Source organism: Acipenser ruthenus, chromosome 42 (assembly GCF_902713425.1).
Source record: "Acipenser ruthenus chromosome 42, fAciRut3.2 maternal haplotype, whole genome shotgun sequence".
Classification (NCBI taxonomy): Eukaryota; Metazoa; Chordata; class Actinopteri; order Acipenseriformes; family Acipenseridae; genus Acipenser; species Acipenser ruthenus.
Window position 1 is genome coordinate 6,862,468 of NC_081230.1, and position 19,469 is coordinate 6,881,936.

The 19,469-nt window shown below is 40.1% G+C and overlaps 1 protein-coding gene across 5 annotated transcripts in view; it reads right to left on the reverse strand.

Moving 5' to 3' along the window:
• Positions 1-779: 779 nt before the first annotated feature.
• Positions 780-19,469, reverse strand: part of LOC117966951 (adenylate cyclase type 6-like) — an 88,541-nt gene continuing 69,851 nt past the window's right edge. For all 5 annotated transcript variants that reach the window (XM_059011308.1, XM_059011306.1, XM_059011310.1 and 2 more), the window contains 14 exons: positions 19,296-19,324; positions 16,499-16,646; positions 15,328-15,425; positions 14,834-14,921; positions 14,181-14,297; positions 11,814-11,972; positions 11,100-11,275; positions 10,575-10,592; positions 9,760-9,786; positions 8,622-8,754; positions 7,751-8,014; positions 6,829-7,033; positions 5,916-6,040; positions 780-4,799 (listed from right to left, as the gene is read on the reverse strand). In XM_059011308.1, coding sequence (XP_058867291.1) covers positions 4,671-4,799; positions 5,916-6,040; positions 6,829-7,033; positions 7,751-8,014; positions 8,622-8,754; positions 9,760-9,786; positions 10,575-10,592; positions 11,100-11,275; positions 11,814-11,972; positions 14,181-14,297; positions 14,834-14,921; positions 15,328-15,425; positions 16,499-16,646; positions 19,296-19,324 — 1,716 coding nt within the window. In that variant the 3' untranslated portion in view covers positions 780-4,670. The remainder of the gene's footprint in view (positions 4,800-5,915; positions 6,041-6,828; positions 7,034-7,750; positions 8,015-8,621; positions 8,755-9,759; positions 9,787-10,574; positions 10,593-11,099; positions 11,276-11,813; positions 11,973-14,180; positions 14,298-14,833; positions 14,922-15,327; positions 15,426-16,498; positions 16,647-19,295; positions 19,325-19,469) is intronic.

The following is a 19,469-nucleotide window of genomic DNA, read 5'->3' on the forward strand; positions in this document are numbered from 1 at the left end:
GCTGTTTTTTTTCTTTAAATTCCAGGGGGGGGGGGGGACGGACGGACTGAAGGATGCTTAAAGTAATAACTCCATAAGTCTTACCTGTTTTGCACTTCTATTAGCTACTGAAATGTGCAGTTTTGAAAGAAACACATTCATTTTTATAACATGATATCTGGCACTACTACAGGTGTCTCATTATTTATTTTAAATCTCAGTCATCATTATGACAGTGGAATCCCTAAAGATCTGGTCTTAAGCAACCTGCGTAGTGTATATGATCATGTGTTTAGTAGTTGTCCCAATTTTCTGCTTGAAAAGACGCACATGTTCTGCTACACCTGTGTCCAGCAACAGGCTTCATGCACAAGGAAATCCATCCAAGTGCCATTGATTCTGAACGTGATTCTGAATGTGCAGAGTTTACAGGACAAACTCAGCTGGGTGTGGAAGAATCAATGCTTCATAACCCAGCTGAATCCCATTAAAAGCTATATAAGATACACTGCCTGGCTACTTCATTAGGACCTGCCTACCCCATTGGATTTGGCACAGTCCTGAATTAGAGATGGTAATGAGGTTGGTTTTGTGACGTGGTCCGTGCAGCATTGTGTAGCTGGCATAGTTAACTTCAGCATCACAGCGTATCCACTCAACAGTGCTGCACTTGTATCCTGAAGGCTACTTCCAAGACAACAGCGCACCTTTTCAATCACTGCTGTGTGATTCCAACGAATGTTACTCAATGTGAAATCAATGGTAAAAACACAGATGCATTCTTCAAGTAAATACAATCATTTCAGCATTGAATACCATTTATATTCACAAATAGTAAATGTACAAAATATAGCGTTTTGTAGATCATAAGTGTTCATTGTTATTATTATTATTATTATTATCATCGTCATGATTATTATTATTTTTACAAATTGGCAAAATTACAAAAAGCAAAAGCATTTTGCAGAACATTTACAAGTCATTATACCACTGCAATAGAAGTCTTAATTAAATAAAGTGTTTTTTTTGTTGTTCTTTTGTTTACCAAATACAATATTCAGGCATGGTTTAGTCTAGGTCAGTAGTTTCCAGCCTGGAGTGTGAGGAGGGAGGGGGTGAGGTTTTGAAAGGTATAAATATAAAACACAGAAAAAAGGGCTAGCAATTAAATATTTCATATATTCAAGAGTCACACAGATAAATGAATACAGTCAAATAAAAAACAAACTGGGACTGGATAGGCTGAGAACCACTGCCATAGATCATTGTGAGTTTATCTGCAGTTACAATATTTCAGATTTGGCAATAAAATACAGTAAATAGTGACGGAACAAAATGCACAATACCATCAAAGTGATGAAAGAATCAGAGATGGTCTTGGGAACAGAAATAAATCATTAAAAACAAAATACAAAGAAGATGATACAACCATGTTGGGGAAGGGGAAGGGGCAAACTTTTAAAAGATTTTAAAAAGGCCACACTAAGAACAGCTGAAATATCAGTTATTTGATCAGCTTAGAATCACTTTGTTCCATAACTTTTTCTGTTTTGGTTATCACATCCCGAGGACTTAAAGTTTAACATTATGGCCTCCATAGAGCTCTAACATGTCTGCTCTCTGAGTACAGCAGGTAAACCAGAGGGTAACCACTAACCTGTCCCCCCTGCAACACTATGAAACACTACATAGAACAAATGTGTTCATTCCTACATCCTCGGGGGGCAGTGTTGCAGGGGGACAGGTTACTGGTTACACTGTGGTGTACCAGCTGTACTTTGAGATATGTTTGAGAGCTCTATTGAGGCCACAGTGTAGCTTTAAGCTTTGTAAAAAGTCACTTATATACAAAGTGATTCTAAACAACAAGAATAATCCATTATTTAGCTGTAACATTTCCTTCTTGTAACAAGTTCTTTACTGTTTATGTGGACATACAGGAACATGGTTATAGTTTTTCCTACGCTTAGAAATGATTGTATGATCTTTCATGAACTTAAAACTCCATCAAAGAAAACACAATGGCTTCTTTTTTTCCAGCAGAAAGGCAATCAAATTGTTAATACTAACATGGTTTATTCACCAAGAAGCAATGGATCTGCACTTGAAGCCTAAAGGACTATTTGAAAACAACCATTCTGATAAAAAGCTAAGTGTTGAATCAGTGTACAAAGAATCCAGTGTGACTAGCGACACTTAATTCAACACCTATTGCTGCTGCTAACACCTTCGTGAAATGTTCTGCTCAGCCTAATCTTGAAGTTCAGCTGTATGCCGTTGAAACTGCAAAGCTATTGCAAATACAACAGCGTGGAATTAGCCTAAATGTGTTTGTAATGCTGCCCTGTATGTCCACTCTACAGTAACTGCAGGTGCAGTCTATTTTAATGTTGTAGTTTATCTTTGAAATGAGAAAACACTAGGTGGGTATTTTGCTATGGAATTCTTTTCTACAGCCACAAATGATGATTATTATAATTTTGTTTACCTGATCAAAGGAATTCGCTGTAAAAATGACCTATGTAAAAACATACATCATGTTTGTTTTTGTTTAACAAAACTACAACGATAAAACAGGCCGCTTAAGAAAGATACACAAATGAATGCCTTTATTATAAAGGGGTACAATGTTATAGTACTTTCTTAAAAAAAAAAATATATATATATATATATATATATATATATATATATATATATATATATATATATATATATATATATATATATTGTATTTCTCAACCTCCCGTTCAAAAAGGTATTCTGGCCAAGATATGAAAGTCATCTGTGCCTAAGAAACCCATTCAAATAGGTAATACTTGTGGAATCACTTTTTCTGCATTATCATTATCATTTTAAGATGTCATTGGAATCATATTCTCTTAAAGTTACATTGCGTTCATAAAAAATAAAAAGTAAATCTTACCCATTTTTACTGTGTAAAAACACATGCTAACCCAGGCTTTGAAATGTTCTTACCTCTTATTAGCATGAGAAATATGGTCCCGTTTCTGTTGAATATGTTTTGATACTTGGCTTGTATTTATAATAAATTTAAAATACGCAGCTGCTTCGTAGTACCTGATCACTTTGTGTTGTAGTTCAAATTCAACCCAATGGGCTAGATGCCTGCAATAACTCCTACTGCAAAGATTGTACAGTATTTGCACAGAATCGACATTAAAAACTAAAAGATATTAGCATTTACATTAATGCTAATAAAAGGTAAGAGAATAGATTTCAAAAGCATTGCTAGCACTGGTTTAGCTGAGCAGTTTGTATATGACCCCAGTCTCGTGCTCAGCTTTGTGATTTTATTTTTGTGGGAACACTTCATCTGATAAAAGATTAAGAGTTACAAATTGAATTTATACATTGAAGCCAGGCACTTCCTAAAATGTATAGACGTCATACAATGAAACAAAACCTGGACCGCAGTTTTAGTGTCGGTTTACTCTGGCACTTTGTAACAGAAGTGGGAAAAGTTCAATTCAGGATTTGAAAAAACAAAAAAAGACAAAAACTAAAATGACAATAAAATAAAATAAAATAAAACAAAATGAGGCAAAAATGTTAAAAAAGTGTCATGCTTTAGAGTTGGCAAGAGAGCAGTTTGTTGTATCATATAAACTTCACAGTGAAAATAATTTCGCTCCTTGTAGATTATAAAGCACAGTATTCAGTCATAATATATATATTTATATATATTTATATATATTTTTTTTTTCTTTAAAAAAAGTCTTTCTATAAGAATTAGAAGGTTATATACTGTCTGGTACCATGGAAATATTAAGAATGCCTTTGTGTCTTCATTTCTGAAGGTTTTTATTTATTTATTTATTTTGTACCAAAAATACTTCTTTTAAAGAGAAGAAATGTCATTATTGTACATATAAACACACAATATGGTCTCCAGTTTTGTTTACTTGCGCATATATTATCCCGAAGACAGTGTCGTTCAGGCCTTGTACGTGCCAAACAAAAACAAAAAAAATGGAGCCCCAGGCTTTCATTTGGGCCTAGCAGGCCACACTGGCTTTGCAGATAGTTTAAAGGCAAAGTTAAAGGTATTGTCTTCTTTTGTGTTGTGTCTTTGACTTCCAAGACAACCAGAAAGAACAGATTGATGACTCATTTGATCTCCTCCGCTTCTGAATGAAGAAATGAGCCCTAAAAAAGGAGAGCTAAGTACTGCCGATCACCAGTAGCTTAAAAAATGTACTGCAGTGGTAGGAAAACAGCTGAGGAACCCACACATAGCAAACCATTGAGGGTTTAAAATGACCACAGGTGTCTGTTTTTGACTAAAAAATAACCAGGTGTGGTTTCTCTTGTTCTTTGGTCAATGGTTTCAGAGTTTGTTTTCGCACACTACAGAGAAAATAAATTATCCATATTGACAAGAAGGAAACAGAAGACGAAGTACCTGTATTTGATTTTCTTCTAAACTGTAGCTTAACCGTTTCATAAAAGTTCCTTTCAACGACCCAACAGGGCCTTTCGTATTTACTTCAAGTAACATAAACTGGTTTACCAAAGCCTTCATTTAAAAAAAAAAAAACACAACAACATCAACAAATGTGTTTGTTTTTTGTTTTCTGGAAATTCAGTTTGAGATTCGACGAGGCCTTTATCCATGTGATCTGTGAGTTTCTTCACCTCCGTGGCTGCCCGCGCCTGCCCCCGGGTCACTGCTAACTGCTCTGAGGCCCATCATTCAGGAAATAGGTCATCATTTCCCCTTTGCCTTTGACCTTCACCACTCCCCGGCACTCCAGCTGGTAGCCTTTGCTAGCCAGGACCTGATACAAATCCGTTGTCACCTGTGGGCACAAGACACAATGTTAAAACGTGCCACACACAGACCACTAGTAAACTGAAGTGTTAAAGGACCCACTGCCTTGTTAACAAGTTATCCCTTATTATAAACCTCAAGGATCTCGTCATCATGAGTGGAGTGGTTATTACCCTTCGACAGATCCAACAGGTAACAGGATTTTTTGGACTAGCTTTCAACTGTAGGATAAGCAGCCTTAAACAACCAAAACCAAAATATGTTGGGTTTTATAATAGCTTTAATACCCTTCTGAACCTGATTGACCTTCATAGGCTTGCAGGGAATTCAGTCTGTCAGTCTCCACTTCACTAACTGAGCGAGCCCTGAGGCACCATGAACAGTCTGAGATGACAGTAGTGCTTTCTGTGTTAGACACTCTATCCACAGATCTCTATCCATTCACTTCCACATTGATGTTTTAAATTTTTTCTCTCTCATCCGGGGCGCTGATATTTTTACCAGATGAGAGGAAAAAATAATCTTCCAATCGTCTTTTGAAACACTGAAATGCGGATGTTAGTTGCCATTGATTGGTACTCGATTGCAAAGGTGAGGAAAGGACAGCTTTACTTGTTTTAAAATCAACACGTTAATGAATGGATTTATTGAATACCTGCTGCTCAATACTTCTGAAATACAATAACGAGTGCGAGTAACGGGTTTCTTGCAAGAGATGCGACACCATCACCTAAGAAATGGCACCAACATTCTCAAAGCTGCAGCTAAATCCTGGCGCAGTGACAGCTTTCGGTCAGCAGATGGCACTCCTGCCTCATCCCTGAAACACAACTGGGAATTGGGTATCTTATATAATGGGATCATGTGAGATCCACGCTTTAATGCTGCAGTTCACACTTCCTCCAGGGATTTAGAACAAGCTGCATACATAAAAAAAATATAAATATATACAGTGCGATATTCAAGCTGCAGTGTCAAACTGCCTTCAGTTATAAAACACAAGGTCTAGGTTTTCTGCTTACTGCAAGTTTTAAAATATCCAGCACTTGCATTGCCTGTCGTGAATAGGAAAACGTGTCAAGGTAAAATTCTCCTGAAGCTGGCAACTCCACTCCTTCTAGGGTTCCCAGTTAGATGACAGTACCTGAATGCGATCTGGGACTCCAGTGCTGTCCATTCGACTGGCCACATTCACAGTGTTCCCCCATATATCATACTGAGGCTTCTTGGCTCCAATCACCCCGGCAACCACAGGCCCGATGTTCAACCCTAGCAACAGAAAGAAACACTTCAGTGAGGAATGGAGGAGCGCCTGGTTACCAGGCGGATATTTACACGCAAACTCCAGGCTTGCCAAGTGAAAACGGATCCTCCGAAATAACCAGGCCCCACTTTTAAATTAAATGAACAAATTAAGGCCTCTGTGAAGCCAGCACCTATCCTAGCTTTTGCTGCAGGATGTCTATGCTGTATGTATGGACATGTGTGGGTGTATGTACTGTATGAATGTACCACCATAGTAATTCATGCAACTTAAGATAAAGCCTCAAAAACTCTTAATTGGCTTTAATTTAAAATATATATCTATATAGGAGGTTAATTTACATATTATAAACTAGCATACAGATACTAGTTGTATCAATGCTGTTGTAACAGTATTTTTGTTAAATATCTTAAAATCTAATTACATGTTACTGTTTATAATAAATATATAATGGGTTTTAATTAACTACAAACAGTTTGGTTGTTTTGGAAACGCTTTTGCGAAGAGAATGAGTAGTTTCATGCATTTATTAGATACATTTATTACTGTATTGCATATTTCACTGTATTGCTTATAATTCCCTCTGTGGCAATCACTATATGCAACAGGGATGGAAATAACCCATTCCAGGTTTTACTATGAGCTTGATTAGCCACTCTGTGTAGATAACAAGCTACGGATTGGGTCTTATTAAACTCGTAGTAAAACCAGGAATGGATCAAACTGCTATGCAATGGGAGTCCATCCCTGCCTGTGAATCAGGGATGTGACACAGCCTGTGAGTGCCTCGTACCAATCTTCATCTGGAAGTTGTTGAAGGAATGCTCGTTGATGTACTTCATCTGCTCCATGAGTCTCATGGCGTAGTCGGCCAGAGCAACGATGTGGGACTTGGCCTCTTTGTCGTACGTCGAGTCGTTGAGCCCCGAGGCTGCCATATACGTGCTGCCGATGGTCTTGATCTTCTCCAGCTGACGGTACTTCTCCTCACTGATGATCTGCGGGGGGGTGAAACCAGCGACATGAATCAACCAATCACTGGCAGGATCAAATTAAAATGTTAAACCGCAATAATGCTACAATGAAGGGGGCCTAAGGTTTTGCATCACCCTATAGAATTAACAAATTGTGCTTCAGAAAGTCAAATGAAACCTGCTGAATAATGTTAACATATTGAATTACAGCTTTGGAGTTTTCCATATACTTAATGAAAAACTGACATTCAGAAATCTAACATGAAATACTGTACTACTATTATGGCTTCCGGTAGACTTTTGCAATATCATTGTGTAGTTTATTTGATTACATGATGTTAAATAAAAGATCTAAATTATGTTCATATAGTTTTTTTTTTTTTTAAATGATGTCTCAATCATAAAATTCTAGGTGATGCAAAACTTTTGGCCATCGCTGTACATCATGCCAAGATAGATACCAGTAAAATGTTTTTTTATGAATTAAAAAAATCGTATTTCCGAAAACTGTTCTGTTCAATTCAACAATTGCTATTCAAATCAGTCACCTCATTGCAGGAGGGAACAGTGCTACCTTTTCGTTTAAGCTTTTCACCATTTACACTCTGAAAGGATTAACTCCCTTACTATCCGCTTGTCAGTCTGGTATTTGAAAGCTCCAGCAACTGGAATGCCACACGATCCAGATGCGATTGCTGCGCAGCCCACCAGGGGTCAGTGCTGGCCTCTAACGCTGCTTACCTCGTCGAAGTCAGCAATGATCTCGTTCAGCAGCCGCAGGCACTCCACGCCCTCGTTGTTGGCCTCCAGCTCCACGTAGAACTCGGAGAAGTTGCTGATGGAGGCGAACATGACGGCCACGCACTCGCAGGACTGGTAGTACAGCTCGTCGTTGCGTCGCTCGCGGGCCAGGAAGTGGGCGGCCACGTCCTTGGGCAGGATGTTGTGCAGCAGGCGGCGGTTATAGGCCTGCAGCTCCTCCATCTCCTCCTTCTCCTCCGTCGCCTAGCAACAAGAGATGATTATTATTATACTATTATACATTGTTTTTCATTAAGTGTCCCGGTCTTTGGTTTAACTGTAGCTAAGGTCAATTATCTAGCAGGTAATGACTAACGTGCCAGACAATGCTTAATTGTACAATGTACCCAACAGCTTTGAAAATAAAAACTATGGTGCTACATTTGTTTAAAAAACAAAAACAACATTCACCAAGTCCCCTGTATTTTTCCAGAGTATATTTGTAGCTTTCCCCCTGGTTATACTCTGCATTCCCATAGTTTACCCTGGTTTGCCATGTTTATTAATATGCATCACCATACCTCGCTATTCTTTATCTATGCTTTATGATGCTTTCGCTGTGCTTTAATACACGTTGGTATGCTGTTACTATGGGAAACTTTAATAAGGGAAGCTCTGTAAGGTGTGCTATCCTCCAAATAGCTACAGCAGAGACCTCAAATCAACTTGCATTAAGTTTGATGAAATCCTGTCTTCTTACTGCAGCACACTAACTTGAGAAACTTTGATACTAAATAGCTATCCAGAGAACTGATAGTTCACCCAGCACAGCAGTGTATGTGTCTGTCTGTGTCACCCCTCAGTGGCGTACCTGCAGTTTCCACAGGAAGTCCAGCCGGGCAGTGGACTCCACCTGCTGGGCGTGTAGATACAGCGCCAGGACGAACACGGTCAGAACCACAGGGGTCATGAACTTCAGAGCCACCTTGTTATTGCCAACCTGACTGAGACACAGAGACACACAGCGAGCTGTCAGCACCACCCACCACCACAGACACACTTTATACCTGGACACTCTGGCAGTGCTGGAGTCCTGTATCTGAAGGTACCGCAACTAAAATATAAGAATTATTATACAAAATGCCCTTTTATTCGTATACTGAACTTCCAGTGACACATATAACAGAATTTCAACAAAGTGCCTTTCAACATCTTGTTATCAATTACTGGACAGCATGAGAGAAGTAAGCTCTTACTAATTAGCGGAGTCATTTTGTATTTTAATCTTAATCAGTTTCTTCAGTACTTTATAAAAATGTCAGGTTCCAGCTCCACTCTCCCAGACCAGGTATTACTTCCAGCCCTGTTCAGAACTGTTAAATTGAACCAACCAACCCTCCAACTAGCTAATTATACCTGATCAACCAGGACTGGACTTGCTCATCCTATCTCTATATAAATCTGAGTTGTTTTTTTATTTTTATTTAACTCTTTCAGTCCTGCCTTATCTTAGCTCCGTATGTCAGTGTTGGAAATCATGCTGGAACCTCACGGGACTGAGGCAGTGTAGAAAGATATGTACAAAATATTGACCTGTTCATCATGTAGATTCAGTAAAGGAGTTTATTCTTCAGCTCGGCCAAACTAATTCAGAACTGAAAGGGTTAAATGTATTTTGAAATCTGGAATGGAGTTTCTTAGATTTTTTTACTCAACTGTCATTTTGAAAAGAACAAAACAATAAAAACATGTTAAAGCTTTTGGAAATAAATGCTTTGGGGTTTCATTTAAGGGGTTTCATTTAAGGAGGAAAATTTAGCAAGTCGCCCACCCAGTGTTTTGTCAGTTAAGAAACAGGAAAAGAAGCCAGGTTCAGAGTTAAGGATGAATAATGTTATATACATTAGGAGCCAGTTTTAGGGCACTTTGATTGGGTGAGATCAACAACAAGAGACATTTTAACAACTGCATAGAATAATGAAAACAGACACATGCTTGTATGTACTTACCAAGGTGTTGTGTCATTGAAAGCAAACCTAAAACACAAATAACAAGCTATGTCAGTAAATCACACACTGCATGTGCGTTACATAATCTCAGGAGATATCTTATATATAAAATACAGTCTGCGCTTTATCGGGACGCGCTGGGAGAAGTAAAAACATCCCGAATAAGAATGACATCCCATCTTATCAGAAGGCGAGGCACCTGTGATGTTGGCATGCCAACTTTGCCACAGCAGCCTGAGAAACCACAGGAGACTCCAGCGCCTTCAAGAGTTCAACGCGGTTTACGCAATTTACTGCACTGTTATTATTATTATTATTATTTATTTCTTAGCAGACGCCCTTATCCAGGGCGACTTACAATTGTTACAAGATATTACATTATTTTACATACAATTACCCATTTATACAGTTGGGTTTTTACTGGAGCAATCTAGGTAAAGTACCTTGCTCAAGGGTACAACAGCAGTGTCCCCCACTGGGGATTGAACCCACAACCCTCCGGTCAAGAGTCCAGAGCCCTAACCACTACTCCACACTGCTGCCCTTGCTGTGCGAACCTGTCTTGCTTTGAAAAGCGATCTCCGTTCATCATTTAAAAATACCGAATCCCAATTAAACAACATTAATAGCATTGGGAAGAACCGTCTCCCAGAGTTGTATTCCATTGAAGTAGAATTTCAGTATCCCGATGAGGCAGCACCCACTGTATCATATATGGAAGATGTACAAGTGTAGTTTAATGTGACGTCATTTCTGATACAAGCCATCTGATACAAAGACATTGAAGACAGGATAAAAAAAAAAAAATGACTCACCTTGTTTCATTGAAAGACCTAGAAAAGAAAAGAAAAGTCAAAATAAAGTGAGTGCTGTTAGCTCACTGTAAACTGATCTGACACTAATAGGTTTTTACCTTAGGATCTGGCAGCCCCTAAAGGCTGAAAACTGTAACTCAGAAACGGTGCTTACAGTAAACACGGTAAATTTGCTTATGGTTAATACTATGCGTTTACAGGATTATACATTTAAGGTGGTGGCTTTAACTCTTTAAGGTACACAAGGGATCGAGCGCTCGTTCAAACGGTTTCTTCATAACATACATTTGAGAGCGACTCAAGCATCACGAGGAGGAAACTGACAATTTGGACGACCAGATCCAACCTGTTAGTACATTTTAAACCCTGTTTCGTGCACCTCATTGCAAAAATAAAAGTGTGGGACACACAAGTCCCTTGTACCTTAAAGCGTTAGCCTTTTTTACATCACTAAAACAGACCTCCCTGACTTTACTACAGGGTCTGAGTTTAATCAAACGGAGGCAGGAGTGGCGAGCGGCTTACAGCTTATTGGCTGAGACGAACAGGTCATAGTTGTCAAACAGCGTGACCTCAGGCCACTCCACGATGACGATGTAAACCAACTGGATCCCCAGCATGAGGGCCAGCTTCCCTATACTGCTGATCTGCAGGAACACAGAGCACGCCAGCAGACTCAGCAGCACACTGTAGTTGAAGTACTGAGAGAGGGAGGGAGGGGGAGAGGGAGAGACATGTAAACCGAAAAGCCACTTTTAAAACAACGACTGTCTAAACCAAATTAAGAAATGCACTGCGCTGCTTTGAAGCAAATAAGGAGGCTGAACGTGTTTTGCTTATTATTACTTTATACAAGCAACAAAATAATTCTGGAAATTATCATGCGCATTAATTCACTCTACAGACGTGTAGTTTTTCAAAGAAGCCTTTGTTTCAGTGAACATGTTCAGTATCTTCATTTAGACCCTCAGTACAGTGAAGCTGCGCACACTCCTTCAGGGCCTTCTTTCCTGTCTGTAGCTTTCCAGTTGCTTCCCCTAATTACAGACTTGGCAGCCAGTGAGAGACTTTGACCACCAAGACATTGCTGAGGAGAAATGACCCTACAGTACATATGTCCTGGAAGGCGAGGCAAGCAATCTTGATATACAGATATTTGAAACACAAAAATGAATGGAATGTGTGTGTGCATGTGTGTGCGTGTGTGTGTGGGGGGGTGGGGTGGGGGTGTGGGGGTACCTCTGGGAAGCTGCAGGCCAGACTATCTTCCCCGCACAGCAGCTGTTCATCCCCGAGATAGGAGCTGTGGTTCTTGATGTGGCAGAGGTTCACCTGGTCTGGCGTGATGTTAAACACACGCGAGATACAGTCCTGGAGAGCTTCAGTGTTACAGGCAAACTGACAACAAGAAAACAAGAACACAATGAACACACAGAATCAGAGACTAACAGCAACGGAACTCAGCAGCTAAGATCTGAAAATAGAATTTGCGGGTCTGACCTGCGAAACGCTGGTCACTTGAGTGAATTGCATCTACCCATTTTACAGCCAGCAGCCCCAGGCATTACATACTGTAGTCGATTGCGTCATCTAATGACCTGGCATCTCAGCCCATTGAATAGAATGGAAAGGCGAGGGCTGGAGACGAATCGCAAACCATGCAGTTCAAAGACGAACGCCTTACCATTCAACTGAAGAGCCAGCTCTGTAGTGGAGTGGTAAGTACCAGTCTGATGCCAGTATTATTAACAGTGGCCACGTCTTATCTCTAAGCAATGAGGCTGAAAGAAACACCATGACCTGTACAGTGAATGACAAAGTGCTGGGTCGCAGCTTGTGTTTGTGGAATGATTTCATTAGCTTTGCCCTTAATTGAAGGTCAAGTTGTTCCCCATACACAGAACACGTACAGTACTAAACAGAACTGTGAAATCGTGAAACACGATCTTGAAACACAAGGACATCGGGCTGCCCAATTAAACAAGCCGGTTTGGAGTGTTCTATTTTGTGTTCTTATCTGGGAAGTGGGGGTGGAATCAGTGTGAGGAACTCGCTGACTATTAAGAGGCACAGCTAATTCTTTTTAATCGTGTACATACTGCTGTAGCTGGCTGTGCCTACTGTTTAAGAAACAGAAGGGCGCTTTCATCCAGTTAGTTACAAAACTGGGTTTGGTTTCCACAAGCTCAAAGGAACTCGAGTAAGTTAAATGAACATGTTTTTTTTTTAAAACATTCCCATTGTTTTTCTCAGGCTTGAGGAACACAAGCATGGTAAAGCTTCTATTTCTTTTACTAAAGGTTCTAGTCCTGAATATGTCATAACTGTATATCTGAACAGGAAACTGTCAAACTGGCTGTGTGTATGCTAGTTCTGTATATCATATTGTAAATGCTTCTTGCTTGCTTTAGCACAGTTGGTATTGAGAACGTGGCAACAACCATTCATTTAAGGGAAACTGTTCCAGTGTTGTCCTCCAGGTGGCAGCATTTTTTTTATACAGATACTGCTACAGTTCCCACACACTTAAAGCAAAGTGAAAGGTAACAGGATCAATACTGTGCCCCTTATAAAAGCTTTGCATGGTATTTTTGTTGTTTTTTCCTATGGTTATACTATGCATTTACCATAGTGTACCCTGGCTGGTCATGTATATTAATATGCTTTAGCATACCTCGCTATTCTTTACAGTGCTTACCTATGCTTTATCATGCTTTTACAATGTTTTAGTACACTTTGCTGTGCTTTTACTATGGGACACTTTTATATCGATGTTATTTAACATCATGTAATCACAAACACTACAAAGTGATATCGCAAAAGTCTGCCAGTATATGGAAAACTATATATGAGAGAGAGAGAGAGAGAGAGAGAGAGAGAGAGAGAGAGACTCTCAAAAGAGGTTGATCAGTGCTATCAGCAAGGAGTCTATAAATCGATTCATGGCACACTGGACTACACAGCTCAACGAACACAAAAATGAAAATGCTATAGGGCACTGCATAGACATTTATAAATCGCAGACTATTTAGGCAAGGTAAAAAGCCGAACACACAGACAAACAATGACCACAACCTGGAAATAGACGCAGGCCGAGACCATCAGAGCTGGAAACCCGTGGAGAGAAGACTGCGTGGCCAGTGTGACACGAATCGAAGACGCGAAACATTTCCTTCTCTACTGCTCAAAATATACAAAGATAAGAGACCAGCTCTTTACAAAGATCTCCCAAAAGATCTGTAACGTTAGGACACTGAAGGACGAGGATACGATGGTAATTATTCTGGGTGTGTTCTTTTTTGCAAGTAAAACATTTTTATATATATATATATATATATATATATATATCTATATATATATATTTCCCCCATACGGTTCAAAATTTGCAAACTATAATTCTCGTCTGTCAAGGCAGTCAAACGTACCGGATCTGTGATCTGGTGTAATCCGCCACAAATTAACCCCAGCATGTAAATAAATTATAGGAACTGTCAAAAATGAAAATGAATTATAGGAACTGTCAAAAAATTCTCGGGATCTGTTGCAGATTTCCCACCCCCAAACAGAGGCGGATTAATTTACCCTACCCCAGCCCAAGGTACTCACCATGTTGACAAAGGCAGAGATGAAAACGAGGACAAGGGTGAAGACCCCCACCAAGGTGCTGTTAGTCCGGGAGTGAACGATCTTCTTTGAGACAGTCTGCATGGCAGCAGGAAATACCTGCAACACAGAGGGGACACGGTGTCAGCGTAGCCCTGCACACAAGGGCTCATCAGTCAAATGACCCCCATTCATCCACACAGCACCAGGCACTGCTCCTCAACCTCTACCCATTCACTACCCCCCTGATCCAAACATAATGACCAGCACAGCGCACAGGGAATCAGCACATAAAAATGATCAGAAGCAAAGCTCCACTCATTTGTATGCAGCTGAGGTCAGAAAATGTATTTAAAAAAGTCTTGATTAAAATATGTTTATAGAAGCAGTTTTTAGTGATATCTGAGTTTGAATTGCATAGATAAATTGTTACAATTGGTACCAAATCACTTCCTGCACTGCAGCTGCTTTTTATCTGATGGTTTAGCTGCAATCCAGCCATGTGACCTCTGCCCAGGCTATGATTAAATACCAGGAAGAAACAGTTGGATCATTGCATATCCTGATTTAAAGTAAAAATCAATGGGGACCAGTGACAGGACTGCTAATGCCTGTATCACTCCTAATAGGTAATTATCACAAGCCCAGCCTCTTACCTTTATACAGGAGTAGATTGCACACACAAAGAGAATATTGGCGAGAATCACAAAGATGCTGATGTAGATGCCCAGCATTAGAGGGGAACTGCAGGGAAAACGAAAGAAAACAGCTGTGAAGAATAAGACACATGGACTGCTGCTGAATACACTAGCCTTACATCTCTAGAGGACTGCTTTCAAATCTGACCGAGCAGAAATCAAGTGTAGAGACTGAACAGTCCCCCCCCCCCTGCCCCCCACCCAAGAGAAAGGGTGCTCCCTCCAGGGCAGGCTTGAGGCATGGAAACTGAGCTGCCCCCTCTTCCCCTAAGAGAAAGAGTGATCCCTCCAGTCCAGTGTAGGCTTGAGGCATGGAGATTAAACTGCCCCCTCTTCCCCTAAGAGAAAGAGTGATCCCTCCATTCCAGTGTAGGCTTGAGGCATGGAGATTAAACTGACCCTCTCACCTCTCTAAGACAGGGAAGTCTGCTTATACTATTCCTCATACTCACTGTGGAAAGATAATGATCTGAATGAAGCAGATGAAGCAGAAGACGAGGAGAGTGCAGGCCACGTATCCCCCAAAGCGATCATCCACCTTCTTCGAATACTGGAGACAGACACAACAAAACAATACAATGCAGTTAGGCTACAGACCGAGTAAGAGGAGAATTCAATCAGCAGCACTCAGCTTTAAGACCATGTTCTGGGACGCCATTCAATCAAACTGCAATGCAGGCAGGATTCACCGCAGCAATGCCAAAAATGAGCTTCAATGGAACCCCACTCTGTAATTCTGTCAATGTGATTCCCCCAGTTCTACACTGCCCCAAATCTGAACCCACTTGCCAGACCACTCCCCTACCCCCACCACATAAATATCTTAGCAGAGTAATGGAAACATTCCGTTGTAATCATTTTAAAATGTCAAGTTACCAAACCTGTGGGAAGGCCTACCTAAAAAGGCAGTAGAAATCGCTGGAAAGATATTTTTATCTACAAAAAAGATTCCAGAGGAGACTTTGCAGACCGTTTTCTATGCTGTTCTGCCAAAAAGCGGCAGATGAATAAACACCAAAATCATTAGCGATATTCTAAACCCGCTAGCGACATTTCCTTGTTTTTGATTTCACTGCACTCCAAAAAAGGAGTTTCTGATATAGTGACTGCAAAGACGGTGCAGCAACCCAAAGACGCTGAAAATGACGCATGGCAAAACATCTGTCTACCAGACTAAGAAGTATGTTTAGTTTTGTGCTAAATAATCCTATAAAAACACCCACCAAACGTGTGCGTGACCTACAAAGAGTCGATTCATCCCAATTGAATAAGTGGTACTCTGGAAAAACATACAGACAGAAATAGACAACCTCCACATGCCACCAGATTCTTTGACAAGTATTATCTACTGTGCTAATGAATGTCCTTAGCAAGTTTGCAATGAATAAATCAGTTTTCTAGATAGGGTCTAGATAAAGCTAACCCAAGACACTACTTCAAATGTAGCACAGAGAGAAGAATAAGAGGACTTAAGAGGGGTTAATGGCCTTTTCTGTTTCTCAAACTTTTCTTATGTTCTTATGTAAGTGTGATGTACAGACAGAAATGAAGACCGTCTTCTACGGCCATCATAAAAGACAAGCTGTGTGTGGCTTCCCAGTTTGGACTGGTCCCAGACTGTACCTTCTTCTCCAGGTCCGGGGTCTGGAATGTCAGCAGGAATTTCTTGACGTGGTCCTTGCGGAGCTGGTCAATGCTCCTGGCATCAATCGCCCGGCCCAGGAACTCATCCACCTCGTCCTCTGGGTTCAGAGCCTCCTGGGCACAGCGGCTAGCAACGGCAAACAGCAAAGCAGTTCAAACTACATCCTGGCCAGCGTTGAGCTATGAGCATTCTTCTCTGTCTCTGTCTTTACCTGGCTTTGAGCTTGTCTGGAGAGTTTTAACTGCCTGGCAGTGCACAGCCTTTCTCATTCCATTCAAACACATGTGGAGTAACACATCTGTCTATCAACCCTCCTGGCCCAACATACAATACTATATATATATTATTAATAATAATAATAATAATAATAATAATAATAATAATAATAATAATAATATATAATTTATTTCTCCAGCAGACACCCTTATCCAGGGAGACTTACAATTGTTACAAGATATCACATTATTTTTACATACAATTACCCATTTATACAGTTGGGTTTTTACTGGAGCAATCTAGGTAAAGTACCTTGCTCAAGGGTACAGCAGCAGTGTCCCCCACCTGGGATTGAACCCACGACCCTCTGGTCAAGAGTCCAGTGCCCTAACCACTACTCCACACTGCTGGCCATATATATATACACACACACACTGATGCACAATGAAAACGCAAGAGTCTAAGTTTTACATCAATAGCTCATTGGGGCACATACATAATGTTACTTACATTTTAAATAGTGAGCAGGTTTGTTGATTGTTTGAGTAGTATTGTTCCTTGGGATAACAAAATACTGAGCTCAAGTCATGTGATTTCATAAAAACACCAGGTGCTCATGTCAGCGATACATTGACAAAGTCCTTGAGGCAACATTTTTTCCGTTCCTGCAAGTCAATCTGGGAGGGTAGATATTCCAGCAGGACAATGCAAGACCGCACGGTGCTCGAAAAAAAATGTCAAGGTCTTGCCGTGGCCAGCTTTTTCTCCTGACCCGAGTCCAACAGAACATCTGTGGGACCAAATCGACAGTGCCAACCACAGGAGACAACTGCGACCAGCCAACCTTCACCAGCTGGCTGCAGCTGCACAGGAAGAGTGGCGGAACATCCCACAGCAGCCTATACAGAGGCGGATCAGGTCTATGCGTCAACGCTGCCAGGATTGTGTTAATGCTCAGGGAGGTCATACCCGATACTAACTTTGTAATGTTTTCATTTTGACAGTGTGTCACGTTTCATACTGAAAACTTATCATGATTCTTTGATCTGTATTTTTGTTCACATTTTCTGTGATTTTGTTTGACCTGAGTCTTTCGTTTCTTTTGTGTGTCAGTATAGGGTGATTACAAAGTAAGTTTACCACATCAATGCACCATATCACTGATGTGGTAAACTTACTTTCTAAATCACCCTGTACACACACACACACACACACACACACACACACACACACACACGCACATAGTCAATTCTCATTAAGACAAGCTCGTCGGTGATAACAGTGAAAATTAGTGCTAGTCCGATATATTTCCTTACTGTCAGTTCACGGAAATCCTGGTGTTTATAAACAAAAACATTTTATTTGTGTATGAAAACAATACAATTAAACCTATTTTTTAATCTTAAGTATTTTTCTAAAACAAGTGTCTTCCACTTGTGGTAAAAGCTGAAGATATCCATAATCTTCAGTTTATACTCCAAGTTTGGTTCCCTTCTGTCAAGTGACAGCTATCCGCTTAACCAAATCTCAACTACCAGCATTGTAGCTAAACCCTATAACACTCACAGCTTATTAACCCCAAATGCCAATAAAACTCAAAACACTTTATAGCACTTCAATAGTTTGACAAATAATCAATCAGGAGCTCTTTTTGTAATAATCTTCAATATCAGTTAAACAGTATTTTCCAGGAAAAATGTACACAGTATTTCCTCCTTTTGGGGCAAATAAATGACTTTTCGGTGTCAGATTTTGATGTGACCTGCGTGAAAGGCGTTTTTATAAAGTTTAAATTTGCGATTGCTGCGCAGGCCTCAGAAGCCAGGGGCTCAGGTTCACAGGCGAGGCAGATCACCTTTCGCTGCGGTGTGGATTACACTTGCTCAATTACAGGCCGCAAAAGCGTGACGGCTAAGCTGCCTCCCATTAGCATACAGAACCGAAAACCATCCCCATTGCTCTGTCTGTCAGGAGAGCGCTAGTCTGGATACTGAAGTTATTGATACAGTAAGAGAACTGAATGAGGAATTAATAGGGTTGCCAGACGTCCCAGTTTTCAGCCTTCAATTTTGGTTCCGAATTGAAAAAATTGTAAAAACCACCCCAGTTTTGCTACTGCAGTCACATTTCCCTCTTTAAAAGTACAAAACTGTAGCAGTGTGCTCAGCAACTTAATAGTAATGTATTATGTTGTGTTAGCACCACTCAAAAATAAAATAAACAATCTTACAGATTATGTGTTTAATAATTAATATTCTGTTTAACTTCCTGGACCTAAACTTATTGTTTTTTCGAAGAGTACTTGAGTTATTGACAGTGTTCTGCTGTGTTCATGTACTGGTGGTAGAGTTTGTTTTAATAAGGTTTGGCGATAAAACTGCTAAGCTAGTTTGTTTTAAAAAATGTTGAGGTTAGCAGTTTCATCAGCAATTTTATTATAGACAGGTCTCACGCCACCACCGTGTATAATAAGATTAAAACATTGAAGTTTACAGGAAAATGATCATTCACCATGTATCATAATAATAATCATCAGAATCATCAGAATAAAATGCTTACTTGTCTTTGCTTGTAGTTTCATCAATTCCCTGGAAAACAGAAGACATATTAGTAAATATTAGCTATGATTTCTCATGTTTCTGCTCAATGTCACTCCTGTTAGTATCACCTTTGAATTGTACTGTCCCAGCCAGAATATTATGGGAGTCGATGGGAATAAGCTCCTGATAATAT